Genomic DNA, 17,809 nt, shown 5'->3' on the forward strand with positions numbered 1-17,809 from the left:
ATCCTCTACCTTCCCTCCCCACCACAGCTGCTGCCTCTGCCTCAGCCCCCACCACCGCAACTTCGTCCAGAAGGCCATCTGGAAGGACATCTGGTCTAATTAGCAAATTACGCTTTTATTATTATAGATGCCATGTCACAGGCTATTTTCTATGACTGGCTTGCTCTTCCCTACCAGATCAGTTAGACCAGTAGTTCTCAACCTTTCTTTCTTTCTTTCTTTCTTTCTTTCTTTCTTTCTTTCTTTCTTTCTTTCTTTCTTTCTTTCTTTTAATATATTTTATTGATTTTACACAGAGAGGAATTGAGAGGGATAGAGAGTTAGAAACGTTGATGAGAGAGAAACATCGACCAGCTGCCTCTTGCACACCCCCTATTGGGGATGTGCCAGCAACCAAGGTAGATGCCATTGATCGGAATCGAACCTGGGACCTTTCAGTCCGCAGGCCGAAGCTCTATCCACTGAGCCAAACCGGTCTCAGCGAGTTCTCAACCTTTCTAATGCCGCGACCCTTTAATACAATTCCTCATGTTGTGGTAACCCCCAACCATAAAATTATTTTCGTTGCTACTTCATAACTGTAATTTTGCTACTGTTAATGAATCGTAATGTAAATATCTGTGTTTTTTACATTATGGGTCTGCTAGCAGGGTCGCCTAAGACCATTGGAAAACATTTATATTTACATTATGATTCATTAACAGTAGCAAAATTACAGTTACAAAGTAGCAATGAAAATAATTTTATGGTTGGGGGTTACCACAACATGAGGAACTGTATTAAAGGATCGCGCGGCATTAGAAAGGTTGAGAACCATTGAGTTAGACTCTTACCTCATCCTTTGGTACTCCCACTTCTCCTTTGGGAAGTTTTCTCTGACTTCTCTAGTAATTAATACCTCTCGTTGCTCAAATAACACCTTGGAAGAACCTCTCTTATAGCCCTTAACACATTGGGTTGTAATTAATTTTTTACCAGTGTTTCTTCTCCACTGGACTTTAAGTTCCTGGAAGGCAGGGTCAATGTCTTTATATTCTCATCTTCTAACCTAGTACCTGGCACATCTTCATTCACTATATCTGTACTATTCGATACTATGCTAGGAAACACTGTTGGTAAGCAATTAAGGGGTCCAAGTTTTGGCAGGCTTCCCCCGGGACAAAACAGCTCCACTTTCTCCTGCAAAATTTTGAAAATGTTCGTTAACATCTCGGCCTAATTTGTGAGGAGGGGACTACACCTTCTTAAGACTGCTCTGTAAAAGCCCATCACATAGCATTCAATCATCAGGATGTCACAAAATGCTTACCCAACAACCCCAATTTTCGGGCACCGTCACTAGATCTAATCCTCCTTTGTGGCCCCTGCCCGCTATGGGTAAGTCCTTTAAGCGATTACTCTGGGCTCTCCAGTCCTCTCCTTGGTCTTTCCTCTAGCCAGTAACTCTGCGTTTCAACCCCTAGGTCCAGGGGTTCAGAGCCATTCTTCCTTGCTCCCAACTCTCTCCAAACCCTTCCGTTTTAGCCTTCCCCAGGCTAAAGGGTGTGTCAAAGATGCCTGATTTTTGCGAACTTTAGGTATCAAAACTCTCTGGCTAGGGTTTTCCTGGGTAACTTGCGAGCCATTAGAAGATTTGCTGCCAAATTTTGGTCCTCCCACTCTATGAGAAAGAAGCCTGCCTTTCAACCACACCGAGGTCGTTCTCAGCAGCGCCAGCCTCGGCCGCGCTCAGTGCAGGAACGTTGAATGGACAAACGAAGGAACGAATGAATGGGCTACGTCGGCGGCTGGGCCTCTGTTACGTCACCGCGGGCGCGGGCGTGGCCGCGGAGCGCGCCGCCCACTCCCCCCCTGTCGCAGGGAAGGTTCCGCCTGGAGCCCCGAAGCTCCCGCCGCCCTGCGCGCCTCCCCCGCCCCCCAAATCCCTGCCCCGTCGCGTTGCGTCACTTCCGCCACCTCAGGGCTGGGGCTGGGGCGGGGAGCGCGGGGGAGGGCCCGGGTCTGAGGGAACCCCACCCGCATCCGCGTTCGAGCTGGGACTACATTTCCCGAGGGGCCAAGGCGGCGGCGGGCGCGGCAACGTCCCCCCGGAAGTGGAGCCCGGGACTTCCACTCGTGCGTGAGGCGAGCGGAGCCGGAGACTAGACCGGAGGCCGAATTTGGGATTTGACAAGATGGCCGGGCTGCCCCGCAGGATTATCAAGGTAACCGCCCGGGCCGGCCTCCGGCTCCCTGCTCGGCCGCCCAGGCGGCGTGGTTGCTCGCTCCCGCCGGCCCGCGCTGGGAGGCCTGAGGCAGGCGGAGAGGGTCTGGTCGGGAGGCGAGCGAAGTCTGCGCTGGGGAGGGGGCGCGGGGAGACTTCCGGCCGCGGCGGGGCAGCCGGGCGGCGAACACCCGGGGCTTCCAGGCGGCCCCCCTGAGAGCCGGGAAGGCCTGGCCTACGCCCGGCGGAGGGTGGGGTGGCGGGGTTCTGGGCTCGGGCGCGGGCCTCCGCGGGCTTTCAGACCACCCCCGGCGGAGGCCGCGGGCGGGCGGGAATCGCGGCGGGGCCCGGATTCTGGGCCGGGGTTGTGGCCCGACACGGTTCCCCGATCCTGGATTCCCCCTTCTCAGCCCGGGCCGGAGCTCAGGGGCGCAGCAGCCGCAGGTCCAGAATGAATGAACCGGGAGGGGGAGGCCGGGCCGGGCCGGGCCGGGCCCTGCACCCAGGAGGGCCGCGCGTCCCGCCGCCGTTGGCACATGTTCGCACCCGGCACCCCGGGTCCGGGGACTTGGGGGCTCCGCGTCCGACTGCCCTCGCTCCCACGATCTCTCCCTTCAATGCGTTTTCGCTCGTTGTCTCCGCGAAGGGATTTGACTGCGGTTTGCACACTCAGACCTGTTTTTGTTCAGAGGAAATAGTTTAATAGAAGGCTGGGGGGGCTCAATCTTTTGCCTTTCGATTTTGTACACGTTTGTTTAATTATTAGACCGTTCTTCTGCTCTTTGTTAATGGCATAACTTTGAGAAGTACATATTGAACCCTGTAAAAATGCGGATTCTCGGTTTTGTAAATTCTTTACATAGAAGTCCTCATCTGTGAAATGTTACTTGAACTCAAAACACCTTGCATTTTTTTTTTTTTTTTTGTCACTTTTAAATGAAGGAAGGAAGTTGAATCTGTCTTATTTAATATTAGGTGAGGCAAAAGTAGGTTTACCATTGTGAGTAAGAGAAGCACTTTATTCTTGTATTATTTTTATGAACTACTGTGTTTTCCTTAGGAATACCTACTTTTGCCCCCACCCTGTATGTAAGTTAACGTGATTAAATTGAAGCATCACTTTGCTTGATAAAACCAGGAGAATGTGTTTGTTTCAAGTTTGGGGGAGAAAACTATGTGGAAGAAAGACCTGTTGAAGGATGATGTGTTGGGTAGTGCTTCGTGTAGTTTCAGTTAAATATGTGTGGGTGCCTCTGATCTAAAAGGTTTAGAGAAACAGGACATTTTATGAGATAGGAATTATAATAATATGGACCTTCATAATGAGAAATTTGTACTGGTATTACAGATTTATCTTGGAATTTGACCAAGGAAGTTTAATTGCTCTATGCATTGCGAGGGCCTTACAGTGTGGTTTTAGTTATAATGCAATCACACGGCTCCAATGGTCATGTTAATTGAGGATTCAGTTGAAAATGAGGGGTAAAGGGGAGGATAGAGCTGTACATCAGATATTCTCGAATTATTATTTACTAATCAGGTTATTGATTAGTGTATAATATAATTTGACATTCAAGATAATTCTTCAAAATACGTAATGAATTAAAGTCTTAACATATTTTTCCATTTTTGCTTGATTCTTAAGATACTGTGCAGTAACATGAAAGCCATGGATGGAAAAATAAATTCTGTCTAACCTTGTTTAAAGTGATAATGACTTAAGGTAATAAGTTCAAGTTTTCATAATTCAATTCACTTGGCACACAATAATTTTGTTTACACTAGGCATTTATATTTTACTATTTAAACCAAGATAGCGATAATGCATAATTTTAATTTTACAGTATTTTGTTGGTATCTCTTTAATGAACGTGGTGCTGTGATTTATCTTATAAAACTTAGGTGGTTCTTACTTTATGCCATTTGTAGCTTTCTCCAATCCATAGGAAGGATTACAGGATTATGCTGTGTGTGTGTGTTTTTAGTGCCCATGCTTATATAATGTAGGTTTTTCCATAATCAATGAAATGTCTATTTTTAAATATCAGAATTTTATTTTATTATTTTATTTTTATTGATTTTTTACAGAGAGGAAGGGAGAGAGAGAGAGAGCTAGAAACATCGACCAGCTGCCTCTTGTACACTCCCTACTGGGGATGTGCCGGCAACCAAGATACATGCCCTTGACCGGAATCGAAGCTGGGACCTTTCAGTCCGCAGACCAACGCTCTACAGCTGAGCCAAACCGGTTTCGGATAAATATCAGAATTAAAAAAAAAAAGTTTGCTGCTTCTCTCACACTCACAGCACAAATTTCTTTGTGGATTTTAATGGTGGTGGTGGTGGTGGTGGTGGTGGTGGTATGGGTAACTCTACTGTCCTGAATGATAGGAGCATACTATCCTTCATTGGACAACTGTAGTATGATGCTGTCTATCTCAAAATGGTCATCATTTACATTTGCAAAATTCTCTAACCATTTGATACCTGCAGGAATCTTGGGGTGTAGACAATACAGTTTGTAGTCTAAAAACCCATTGAAATCTCTTTTGGCAAGAGGAAGAATTTGAATATTGATTCAGTATGACCTTCCTCAGTGTCTTGTTATTATGAAATGAAATAATATACTAGTATGTAAAAGTATCTTGAGATCTGTAAGTAACTATACAAATATAATTACTATTCACCCAGTTGGATTTTCGTTTCCAATCCAGTAGCAAATCCTGTAGGCTCCACTTTCAAAATATATCCTGAATCAGACTCATTTCATCATCTTTCTGAAACCATTGTTCAGTTCCATCATTTGTTGCCTGGCCTACTATATCAGTCTCCTTTCGGCTTAAAAGGAGATTTTTAAAAATATAGATCATGTCACTCCCCTGTCCAGAACTTTACAAAGGTTCTCCATCCATTACATTTAGAATAAAATCTTGATTACCCCCTTCTGCCCCCAGGCACTCCCCTCTCCCCCCAATACCTACAGGGTTCTTTACGTCACTGGGATCTGCCTACCTCTGAGAATTTCTCTGCACTTCTCTGTGTTACTCCACTTCAGCCACACTGTTGCTTTGCTGTATCCTATGCACTGGAACCTTGTTTATTACAGTCACAGGGCTTTCCTACTGTTTATTGCATTGCTTATTGTTCAGTTCTTGACTCACATGACTTATCTTCTGAAAGGTTTACCTTAAGATTCCTAAAACACAGTTTTCCTCTCCCCTCCCCATAGTTTCTCTTCATTCTCATATTTGCCTCCTCTTGGTTCTTAGTCAACACTCAACCATTGAGCCATACTGGCCAGGCAGCACTGATATATTGATTGGATGAAAGGATGTGCTTCAGTCTCTTTGGAAGAAAGTTTTAGGAAAGTTATTCTATATCATAATTTGACAGTGTTACTACTTAGTAGATTCTATCTGAACCAATCACTGAGCTAAAAATTAGTCTCTTTTTCCACCCATAATCATTAAAAAACAAAACAAACCAATTTTTAATTTTGTTGCCTAGGAAATGTTTTAATTGAAAGGTTCTGAAAGGTACATAGGAAGATTTAAAGTTCTAAAAGGTACGTAGAGGAAGATTAAAGACACTCCTCTGTCCTTCAGCATTCCAGTTATCCTCTCCAGACAACCACTATTTTCATTGTATATCCTTCCAGAAAGAACAGAGACTTAGTCCATGCATATATGCTAATCCTTTTCCCTTCCCAATGCAAATACCTTGATTCCCTGCTCTCGCCCATTATATAGAGGTGAGTAATTTTTTTAAAGGCTGTTTTATGGAGCCTTGTGGTTAGACCTTTATTTACCTAATTGTTGATAACTTTTAGATAGTTCTCAAAATTTTGATTTACAAACAATGCTGCAATGAATAGTCTTATATATAGTGGTATTTTTCACATATGTGAGTTAATACTGAGTTTTAGCAGTTCCATGTTCAGCTATAAGTTAATTTTTTTCCCCCCTCTTCCCTCCAGAGCCAAAGCTCCTTTAGTCCCTAAAAGGGACTGAGCAATTAAAGCTTAAACTCATAGGTTAAAGGCTACCTAAAGTAAGAGGGCTTTCCTAATCTCAGTCATAAAAAAGAACCAGTTATTTTGGGAACAAATAAATGAGATCAGAAGTTGTGGCCTTGGTCAAAAACAAATTTATTTCAGCTTTACATGTTGCACTGACAGTGACAGTCCTTTGTCTTCTCAAAATTAATTATGAAAACAATAAAATATAACCTTAGGAAACTGGTTAACTTAAGGAGTTAACTTACTTGGTTAAAACTTAGCAAACTAATCTGAGATTAGAATTTCATCAGTCTTTCCTAAAATTTACGTTTCTGTTTGGTGAGGTTTAGTTTCAAATTATGAAAAACCTGATATGGGAGTCTCAGGCCTGGTGCCATCTTCCACACTCTCATCTTGAGAGGCTCTGAGGGGCCTTTCCCCTCTCACCTTGTTTCTGGACTTTTGGGCTGTTTTATTTCTGCTGTGATTTTTCCCACACCCAAATCCTCTCTTTCCTCACATCCCAGGTAGCTGAGACTCAGCACTGCCCTGACAAACCAAGGTCTGAGACTGCAATAACCAGTACTAAACAAACAAACAAACAAACCTGATATGATCTGATCTGACTTTGCATTGAGACTTGAGTTCTGTAATAATTTTGATTTAAAAAATACAGATAGCACTTTTTCCTATCACTATTTAAAAGCCACTCATTTAAAATATATAAGGCAGTTTTTAGTAAGAAAAGTGATTCAGAAAACTGTGCCTTTAAAAAAAACTTCAGCGAGAATATGTTTTTATTGGGGGGGGGGAACAGAGAGAGAGAGAGAGAGAGAGAGAGAGAGAGAGAGAGAGAGAGAGAAAGAGAGAAACATCGATGTAAGAGAGAAATGTCAATTGGTTGCTTCCTCTTAATACCCTGATGGGGATTGAACCCAAAACCTAGGTATGTAATGTACCCTCACCAGGAATCGAATCCTTGATCTTTCTCTGTATTCTAGACTAGACAATGCTCTAACCATCTGAGACATGCTGGAAAGGACAAACTGAGTCTTTTTTTAAGCACTGAAAATCATTGGTGGGTAAAGTATCTTCGTTGTCATCCGTCGGCTCCCCTTCCCCAACCGTTGAACGAAAGATATGAAAAACTTACCATGATGATGATGGACTTGTTATAAATTGTAGTTAAAGCATCTTTTTTTAAAAAAAATGATATTTTACAGAGAGGAAGGGAGAGAGATAGAGAGAAACATAGATGAGAGAGAAACATAGATCAGCTGCCTCCTGCACACCTCCTACTGTGGATGTGCCAGTAACCAAGGTACATGCCCTTGATCAGAATCAAACCTGGGACCCGCTCTATCCACTGAGCCAAACCAGTTAGCTAAAGCATCTTTAGGAAACAAACTCATAGTAAAAATTTGACTAGAGACAGTATGGTTCTTAGCTCTTTTGGTTGTTCCAATTGAGTTTTCTGACCTTCTTAGGACAATAAACCATGGTTTTTGCATATGACTTCTAGGGATCCTGTCTCTATGGATTCCAGGTAAGAATCCCAAGACTACTTTTGGTAATGATTAAACTTCCAAGCTTATAAAGATATTGTTTAATATATTACCTCATGTTTTTATTATTAAATATGAGCATAATTGAAAACAAATTAAAATATAGTTGAGTGTTAATTTTTTCAGTTTCTCTGTGTCAAGCACTTTCTTCAGTTTAGACTGATCAACTCCCACACTATAGAAATCATCAAGCACTTTCTGAGTGCCCACCATGCTAAATGGTGAAAGCATCAGAAATGTGTTTACTTTGTGGAAGTTCTGAGTTTGCACACTTGTGACTATTTATAGCCATAGAGATTTAACACAGTAAAGAGCACCATCCTTTTTCTTTTCCGATGAGTCTGTAGGCCAAAGGAGTTGGGTCACTAGGAGTCCCCACCTGCAAGTCAGTACCTTTGCTTTTTTCTTATATCTAGTAGTTTGGTTTACCTGTGGGTAAATGGGTTTAAGAAAAAAATAATTTACCCTATAGATTCATATAGTATGGATTCTGAACTTATATTTAAATCTTTTATTTATTGTGAGTTATGGGTGAATATGCCAGAAATGAGAAAATGAGGCTAGCATGCAGTAGGGGCTTTGAACATTACAGTTGTAGTCAACACTATTGTGATGTAGGTGCCTAATCACTGTTATAATTTTACTTTCTAAACACAAAATAGATCTAAAAGGCATAAATTCATCTAAAAGTGAATGAAGGACAGCATGGATATACAAATTAGGAGATGTAATAATGGGGAGACAGTTAACTTCAGCTAAAATCTCAGCAGCAATATATATATATAGAGAGAGAGAGAGGGAGAGAGGGAGGGAGGGAGAGGGAGGGAAAGGGAGGGGGGGGGAGAAAGAAACATCAGTGTGAGTGAAACATTGATGGTTTCCTCCTGCACTCCCCCTACTGTGGATCTAGCTGGAAACCCGGGCATGGGCCCTGACCAGGAATTGAACTGAAAACTTCTGAGTGCATAGGATGACACCTAACCAACTGAGCCACACCAGTTAGGGCAATCTTAGCAGCTTTTAAAAATGCTTCTCAAATGGGATTGTGTGTGTGCGCGCGCGCACGCGTTTTTTTTAATCCTCACTGGAGGATATTTTTTTCCATTGATTTTTTGAGAGAGAAAGGAAGGGAGGGAGGAGTGGTAGAGAGAAAGGGAGAGACACAGACATTGATTGGTTGCCTCCCGCATGCACTCTGACCTGGCCCGGGATTGAACCTGCAGCCAGTTGGAATCTAGGTGGAGATCCTTTGGTAGGAGGGCCAACACTAACCACTGAGCCTTAGCAGCCAGGGCGAAGTGTTTTTTGTTTTTGTTTTTAATGTTAAATATAGTCATCTTTAATTCGTAGATTAGATAGTATGTAGGATTACCATCACCATAGTCTTAGGAGAGTGAGAACCATGGCCCTAGCTTCTCTGGTGGCAGAAGCCATTAGTGTGTGGTTGGAAGAACTGGATAACTGGTTAAGAGCACTCAGAGAATCAACAGAAAGATTTCATTAGTCATTCTTTTAAGAGCTACACGAAGTCATCCAGGCTTAGTATATCTGCTAAAATCCTGGACATAGCTATTAAAAAAATCTTCTAAGGGTACTTTAATTTTGAATTGGTCTATAATTCAGCTCTTTCTAAATAATTTGGATTCAGCTATAATTTAAAGTATTTTAGATGTTGGTTTCAGAATCTAATGTTGACATATTTTACCTTTTATGTATTTCCTCTTCAGATTTCTAAACTTTTATTTTCAGTACCATCACAGTATGTCACTATTAGAAGTTTAGTCTATTTTGGGCAAATCAATTTTTATTTTCAAAGTCTTTATAATCTAGTGATTGAAGGCATGATTACCAAGGGAATTCAAGAAAGAAATATAATAAGTGTAATTTGTGTCTTGAGATCATGGGTGCTTTTTATTGCTTAATAACTTTTTAAGATTTTTTTTATAGTTCATACTAAAAAAAATAAAAAGTTGACCCTGTAAAGTTGCTATTTTTACTGATTCTTAAGGACTATTGGAATTACCATTCCCTACCCCCTTTTACCATGTGGTGGGGCAAAAGTGGCTTTAGTAAACTAGGAAGAGCCCAAAGCCAAATTTGGGTCTTTTGTAACATTGTGATTTGTATGCCTTTTTATTACGTATTCATGAGATGTGTTTCAGTTCAATTAAATTAACACTTATTGAATAAATAATATATATTCAGCACTGAAGCCAGGTGAATAAGATGGCTTCCTTACCTAGTAGAAAACACAGTTGTGAAACAGTGAAACAAAAAGTTATAGTGAGGTGTGCTATGAAAAAAGATAACACATGGGATTTAAGGATAAAGGAAAGATATTTGTTGAGCAAATGTTTTAAATTTGAAGAGGAGGGACAGTTTTGGGCAAAAGGAATAGCAGATGTAAAAGTTGGAAGAAGAGAGAGAATGAATGAATGAATATGAATGAGAATATATATAAATGTGTAACATATTCCAGAAATCCAGTGTGTGTGGTGGCTACTAACTTCAGAGAGTTCGCATTAAGCATTCTTGGGCAAACAAAGCATTGTTGGGTTTTGAATTGTTAAATTAATACTTAGTCTTTGAATTATATTTATCAGTGTGTGGCACTATTCTCTAAGTGGGATTAGTCTTACAGTTTTTATTATGTAAACAGTAGAAATCTTTTTTTTTTAAATATATTTTATTGATTTTTTACAGAGAGGAAGGGAGAGAGATAGAGAGCTAGAAACGTCAATGAGAGAGAAACATCGACCAGCTGTCTCTTGCACACCCCCCACCGGGGATGTGCCCGCAACCAATGTACATGCCCTTGACCGGAATCGAACCTGGGACCTTTCAGTCCGCAGACCGACGCTCTACCGCTGAGCCAAACCAGTTTCAGCAGTAGAAATCTTTTATTGAGCACTAAACTGTGTATGAGGCATTGTTCTAAGCATGTTACATGCATTGATTTATTTTAACAGCAATCCTATGATGTGGGTACAGCTTTATCTCTATATTATAGGCCCAGGCAACAGATTCGTGCACTGGTGGGGTCCCTTGGCCTGGCCTGCAGGGGTTGGGTCAAAACGGGATCAGGTCGAAACCAGCTCTCCGACATCCCCCAAGGGGTCCTGGATTGCAGGAGGGCGGTTCTTGGGTGACGCACCCTGGAATCGGGATCCCTCCTTTCTGATTCCAGGTGCGTCACGCGAGAACCATAGCTGCCAAGTTACTGCAGCTGAGCAGCTCCTGTGTCGAGCGTCTGTCTGCTCCCTGGTGGTCATTGTGCATCATAGCTACCATTCGGATGGTCAGATGGTTACTTAGGCTTTTATATATATATCGCAACTCTACCAATTATTTAATCCCTCTGTGCATCATTCATATCAGTAATATTACTGATATGATGCTGCACAGAGGGATTAAATAATTGGTAGAGTTGCGATATGAACCCGGCAATCTGATTATGTAGACTGTGGGTACTGTGGATAGAATGTGCCAGAACCGTAGTTGGCAAACTGGCTCATGAGCCACATGCAGCTTTTTGGCCCCTTGAGTATGGCTCTTCTGCAAAATACCATGGCCTTGGCGAGTCTATTTTGAAGAAGTGGCATTAGAAGTTTAAGTTTAAAAAATTTGGCTCTCAAAAGAAATTTCAATCTTTGTACTGTTAATATTTGGTTCTATTGACTAGTGAGTTTGCCGACCACTGTGCCAGAACATATCTGCTCCTACGTGATAACTGAGTACATGTATTTTTATATTTTGCTAGAAGCTCAGTCTAGTAAAAATCTCGAGAGACTCAGACCCACCTTGCTGGGGGAACCCAGACTGACTCCCACCATGCCGCGAGACCCATCGCACCTCCTGGGCATTACGGCGATATGGCCACTGGCCTTTTATAATGTAGGTCATTTACCGTAGATACGTAAAGTGAAAATATGTTCATGTGCAGAGTCTATAGTGCTTATTTAGCTTTCTTATTAAAAAAAAAAAATCTAAAGTCTCCTTACTGTAGTTTAATTGGAGTCCCTGTTTAGTTTGCTTTAATATGGTATGCCTCTACTCTCTAGGGGCATATTCCTTACCTGCCCTTCTGGATGTCTAGATTTGGGGAAGTGTGGGGTTCCAGTGAGAAGGAACTAAAGAGCTGCTATTTCTCCCTCCTCCCCTCCCCTCCCCTCTCTTTCCCTCCCCTCCCCTCTCTTTCCCTCCCCTCCCCTCTCTTTCCCTCCCCTCCCCTCCCCTCCAATTTGATAGTTCACTTGCTATTTCTTACCAGGAAATTCATTTTAGGTAACACCGTGTTAGACTATACCACTCTAATGTTAATTTAATTTAATTTAATTTTTATTTTTTTTAAACATATTTTATTGATTTTGTACAGAGAGGAAGAGAGAGAGAGAGTTAGAAACATCGATGAGAGAGAGTCATTGATCAGCTGCCTCTTGTACACCCCCTACTGGGGATGTGCCCGCAACCAAGGTACATGCCCTTGACCGGAATCGAACCCGGAACCTTTCAGTCCCCAAGCCGACGCTCTATCCATTGAGCCAAACCGGTTTCGGCTCTAATGTTAATTTTAAACAAGACTTTTTTCTTCTTCATTTAGTAAGCCTAAAAATGAATTAGAATTAAATTGAATTTTGTGTTTTTCACTCAGGGATGGTATAGGTACCTACTTAATTTAATTTTTGCTTTGGCTTTTACAGCTTAGGCACAATGATTTACATAAAGTTTGAAATTTCTTTAGATGTGTAAGAGGTAGTACCCCTATTTATATGTATCTTTTCAAATACAACAATCTGTTCATCCTGTCTTTATTGTTGCAATTCAGATAAAGGGTTAAATTGAAAGTGCTGAAAACTCCAGGTTCTGCCACTGACTGTGATTAGAGATCAGTGAGAATTTGGCTAAACCTTGCATATTTCTTATCAAAATCTTCTCCCAGTTTAATTTTGTGGGATGCCAATGTATTAGAAGATATTTTCTGTGAATACTGTTTTTATTTTTCAAACTATAAGACAAAGTTTTCTTAGAAAGTCAAAGAGGTAGAAGTGAGTGGTAGAAGAAATGGGCTCTGGAAACAAGGTCACAGAGGTAAAAAAGGGAGCGGCCCTTGGAGCATAGAGAGAGAAAGGTAAAGGTGTAAAGCATTTAGGGGTGAGAGGAGGGGGATGGAAGGGTGCTGGTGCGCTCCTGGGAGAGAGCGTGCCTGTGAACACTTGTTTTTAATCAGAGGATTTAGTTCATGGTGTGTGTCAGAATTATCTGGAACACTTATAAATTTAACAGTTGCTGGCCCAAACATGGTTTTTTAAGTTTTGTTTTAAGATCTCCAGATGATTTTATTGTGTGCCTTGCAGAAACAATGGCTTTCTGTGAACTTGGCTTTAGTGCAAAGATGGGTAGAATGTGGAAATACAAGTAACATCATATAGCCAGTACCTTCTCATTTATAGAAAACAAAGGCAGTAATGAGAACACCAAAGATGTGACTATCTCTGTGGGGGAACCCTCAAGATTGGTTTAGGGAAGATATTTTTAGAAGTCTGAGATTTGAGCTAACTTCTGAAAGATAAATAGAAAAGTTGGGTGGAGTATAATGCCATTGCAGATTAACAGCAAACTCTAGGAAGATATTTTAGCAGTGCTCAAACTACAACATGAGTCAGCACGTCTTTCCTTGGACCACAGACACTTCAAATGCGATCGTTCAATTTGAAAAGTTTTTCTTTGGAAATAGTCTATAAATTTATGAATTCATTACTAAAAATTGAGTTAATGTAATAAATATGCTATTTACTGAATATAACCAAGTAGTACTTCACTTTCTTTTGCTATTGCAACTTGTAATTTATAGGTAAAATACTATTTTACTGAATATGAAAGGAAAATCTAAATGGTTTATTTTTTTTTTTAGATAAATTCACATACCATAAAATTTACCATTTAAAATGTACAATTCACTCGTTTTAACATATTAACAAAATTGTGCAACCACCACCACTATCTAAACAGAACATTTTCATCACCCCAAAAAAGAAACCCTATACCCCATACTCTCCACTTCAGCCCCTGGCAACCACTTATCTATTCTGTTTCTATGCATTGGCCTCTTCTGGATATTTCATATAAATGGAATCATATATGACTTTTTGTGTCTAGCTTCTTTCACTTAGCATGTTTTCAAGATCATCCAAATTGTAGCATGCGTTTGAACTTCATTCTCTTTAAAATTTTTTAGCTGGAGTTTTCTAATACTTTTAGGAAATGACAATGCTGAATGAAGCAAAGCAGAAGTTTCAGCAGGTAAATAATGCATATTTGCTCTCATAAACTAGTTACATTTTGATACCTCCATTGCTTAGAAAATGTCCTTCAGTCTTGTGACCACCCCCCCCCCCCCTCCCGGGGAGAAGACTACATTATTATATGCAAGTGGGGATTTCAAAGACTGGCTTAATAGAATGTGGTTCTAAGAAAGCAATTTATTTTTTTAATTATTGATTTGAGAGAGAGAGGAAGGGAGAGGAAGAGTGAAACATCAGTGAGAGAAACATCAGTCAGCTGCCTCCTGCATGTACCCTATTGGGGATTGAAATAGCAATCCGGGTATGTGCCCTGACCTGGAATTGAACCAGGGACCTTTTGTTGCATGGGATGACGCTCATCCAAAGGAGCCACACTGGCCAGGGCTAAGAAAGCATCTATACTAATAAAAGAGAAACATGCAAATCACATCACTCTGCTACGCCCAACAGCCAATCAGTGATTATGCAAATTGAACTGAAAACATGGTGGCAGCCCCGCCCCACAGCTGCACCCAGCCTGTGGGAGTCAGATAAGTCAGGTTCCAGGGCCTGAGGATGGCTGCAGCCATGGAGACCAAGAAGCCGCTTGCCTCATGATCCCAGACCTCAACCAGCCTCAGAAGCCTCACATCCTCCTGCCCCACGTCCTGGGGAGATGGAGGAACGGCCCCAGGGCCTGAGGCTGGGTGCGCCCGGGAGACAAAGGCCACCTGCCCCGTGATCCCAGGCTACGGGGCCAGCCGAGAAGCCGCCCACCCCACGTCCACCTGCCCCACATTCTGGAGGAGACGGAGAAACCAGGCCCCAGTACCTGAGGCTGGCTGCAGCCTGGAAGAAGAAGCCACCTGCCATGTGACCCCAGACCAGCAGCAGAAACTTCACGTCTGCCTGCCCCACATCCTGGGGGAGACAGAGAAACCGGGCCACAGCTCCTGAGGCTGGATGCGACCTGGGAGACGAGGAAGCTACCTACCCTGTGATCCCAGGCTGCAGCCAGCTGGAGAAGCTGCCCACCCCACATCCTGGCGGGGAGACAAGAAACCGGGTGCCAGTGCCCAAGGCTGGCTGCAGCCTGGGAGATGAAGCCACCTGCCCTGTGATCCCAGGCTGCAGCCAGCCAGAGAAGTTGCCCCCACTGCATCCGAGGGAAGATGGAGAAGCTGCCCGCCTACAGTCCAGGCACCAGCACCTACAGCTGGCTACAGCCTGGTAAACGGAGAAACTGCCCACCCCAAAGTCCTGGGCACAAGTACCTGTGGCTGGCTGTGGCCTGGGACATGGAGAAGCAGCCCACTCTGTGGTCCTAGGTGCCAGCACTTGCCACTGCAGCACAGGCGAAGCCACCTGTCCACCATCCCCTGAGCCAGCCAGGGCACCTATGGCTGACCAGAGGGAAGGAAAGCCCAGATCCCAGGTGCCTGTGGTTGGCTGGAGGAGGGAATCCTGGGTCCCGGGTGCAGGGCTGAGGCAGAGGTGGTTAGGGGCAATCAAGTCAGCAGGGGAGCAGTTAGAGACAATCAGGCTGGCAGGCAGAATCACGTAGAGGCAATCAAGCAGGCAGGGGAGTGGTTAGAAGCCAGCAGTTCTGGATTGTGAGAGGGATGTCTGACTGCTGGCTAACCCACAAGGAGTCCCAGAGTGGAGAGGGTGCAGGCCAGGCTGAGGGACACCCTCCCCGCCACCCCCCACTGCCCAGCATGAATTTCATACACCAGGTCTCTAGCCTTATATAAGAAAGGTGTTCCATTTCATATGCTGCATTTGTCTACCACCCCCCCCCCGCCCCCCCACACACACAAAAACACACAAACACATACACCTTTAAAAGATTTGTCAGCAGTAGTAAATCTTTATCTTTAAATATTACATTTAATTCCTGGACACTGAGAAATTCAAGACACTTCTGGAGAATAAAATTGACTTTTATCTATAGGATTAAAAAATTTTGCTACCTTGGCTAAGTCACTCTTCCTGGGCCTCAATTTTTCTAATTTTCATTTTAACTAGATGGTTATATGATCCCTTTGGCCATAATTTAAAATAATTAGAAGTTATTATCATACAGTCCTGAAACTGATTTTCCCCTTTGGCTTTTAAACTGGCTGTTAGGCAATTCAAAGAAAAAATATTTACACAAATGCTGAACAGAAGCAGTATAGCTTTCCAGTAGAAGGTCTGTGTCATATCTGCTGCAATAATTTTAAAGCCTTTAAATATTCATGTTCTCTTGGGGGTTCAGACCTTGGAACTCATTATGTATTCTCCTGAACACATTTAGTAACTTGGCTTTAGTCCATATTGATCATTGATTCCAAAATCTAGCGTTTCAGGTTTCTCCAGTTGCCTACTTTTATCACCACTTGCAGACATTTTAAATATCTTGCAGACATTTTAAAATCAACTTTTATTTTCAAGGAATGTATTCATTTACTGTCTCCTTCATATGCCCCAGCACTTGTGGTGTTTCTTTATTATTATATCAACATTAATCTAGTTGCCCAAGATATACTCCTCTTTACTTTTCTCTCCTCCCTCTCTCCTCTCTTTCACATGCAGTTTGTTATTAAGTCCAATTGATTCCAACCTCAGAAATGCCTCTGCTTCTCCTAACCCACTCCTGTCTTTCCTTCTCCCAGTTATTTTTGTATGTGGGCTCAGGAATTTTTTGCAATAATTTCAGAACCCTCTCTCTCTTCCCTTCTTGTCTTTCCCACCCCCCTCCCCCGCCCCCCTTCTTCCCTTTCCCATGCCCTCCTCCAAAATTTTTGACACTGCCACATTCTTCTGAAAATACAGATGCCATCATGTGTCTCTCCACTGTATATAGAATTGTTTAAATTCATTAACTTGGTAGATAAGGCTTTTCACAGCCTGGTCTTTTCACCTTAATTAGCTTCATTGACGACTCCTTCTTTGTCTTTCCTTTCATACAACGTTTGATACTGATATTGTTTACCAGTCAAAATGATGTGTTTTCTAACTCCTAAATTATGCTGTGATTGCAGAGGAATGCCTGTCATATGAAATGTGACTGCCCAGGTACTCTGTTGTTTGGGTTTGTTTCTTCTGTTCTTTGGGGGAATCTCGATTGTAGTCATCTTGTTTATATTTCTAATACTAAGTAAATTATAGTTTAAGATATAGAAGTACCATATTTTATTATTTCATAGGCACCATGAAAAGAAAATCAGGGATAAAATTTAAGTCACTTGCTTTATTTTCTAGGATCCTATTAAGGCACTCTGGGAAACAATGTTGGTCCTTTTACTATAGTGAAAAAAAATATTTAACTTTTTTTTTTTACTTTTGACAAATAAAAATTATAAAAATTATACACATTTAATGTATACAAGGTGATGTTTTGATAAATGTGTACAATATGAACTAATTAACCACAAACATCTATTATTATTTTTAATATATTTTATTGATTTTTTACAGAGAGGAAGGGAAAGGGACAGAGAGTTTGAAACATCAATCAGCTGCCTCCTGTACACCCCCCACTGGGGATGTGCCCACAACCAAGGTACATGCCTCTGACTGGAATCGAACCTGGGACCCTTCAGTCTGCAGGCTGACGCTATATCCACTGAGCCAAACAGGTTTCAGCTATCTATTATCTTATTGTTGTTATTAGAACACTTGAGATTTCTCATAGCAAACTTCAAGCATACAATACATAATTATTTTTTAAGGTCTTTTAAAAAATATATACTTTTATTGATTTCAGAGAGGGAGAGAG

At 42.1% G+C, this 17,809-nt stretch overlaps 1 protein-coding gene across 1 annotated transcript in view; it reads left to right on the top strand.

Annotated features, from left to right (window-relative positions):
* Positions 1-1,853: 1,853 nt before the first annotated feature.
* The window catches only part of UBE2N (ubiquitin conjugating enzyme E2 N), a 39,679-nt gene continuing 23,723 nt past the window's right edge, over positions 1,854-17,809 (top strand). The window contains exon 1 of the mRNA XM_084880384.1: positions 1,854-2,204. Within this exon, the coding sequence (XP_084736510.1) occupies positions 2,175-2,204 (30 nt within the window). The 5' untranslated portion in view covers positions 1,854-2,174. The remainder of the gene's footprint in view (positions 2,205-17,809) is intronic.

The sequence above is a fragment of the Pipistrellus hanaki genome (genome assembly GCF_964339955.1).
Source record: "Pipistrellus hanaki genome assembly, chromosome: 3".
Taxonomy (NCBI): Eukaryota; Metazoa; Chordata; class Mammalia; order Chiroptera; family Vespertilionidae; genus Pipistrellus; species Pipistrellus hanaki.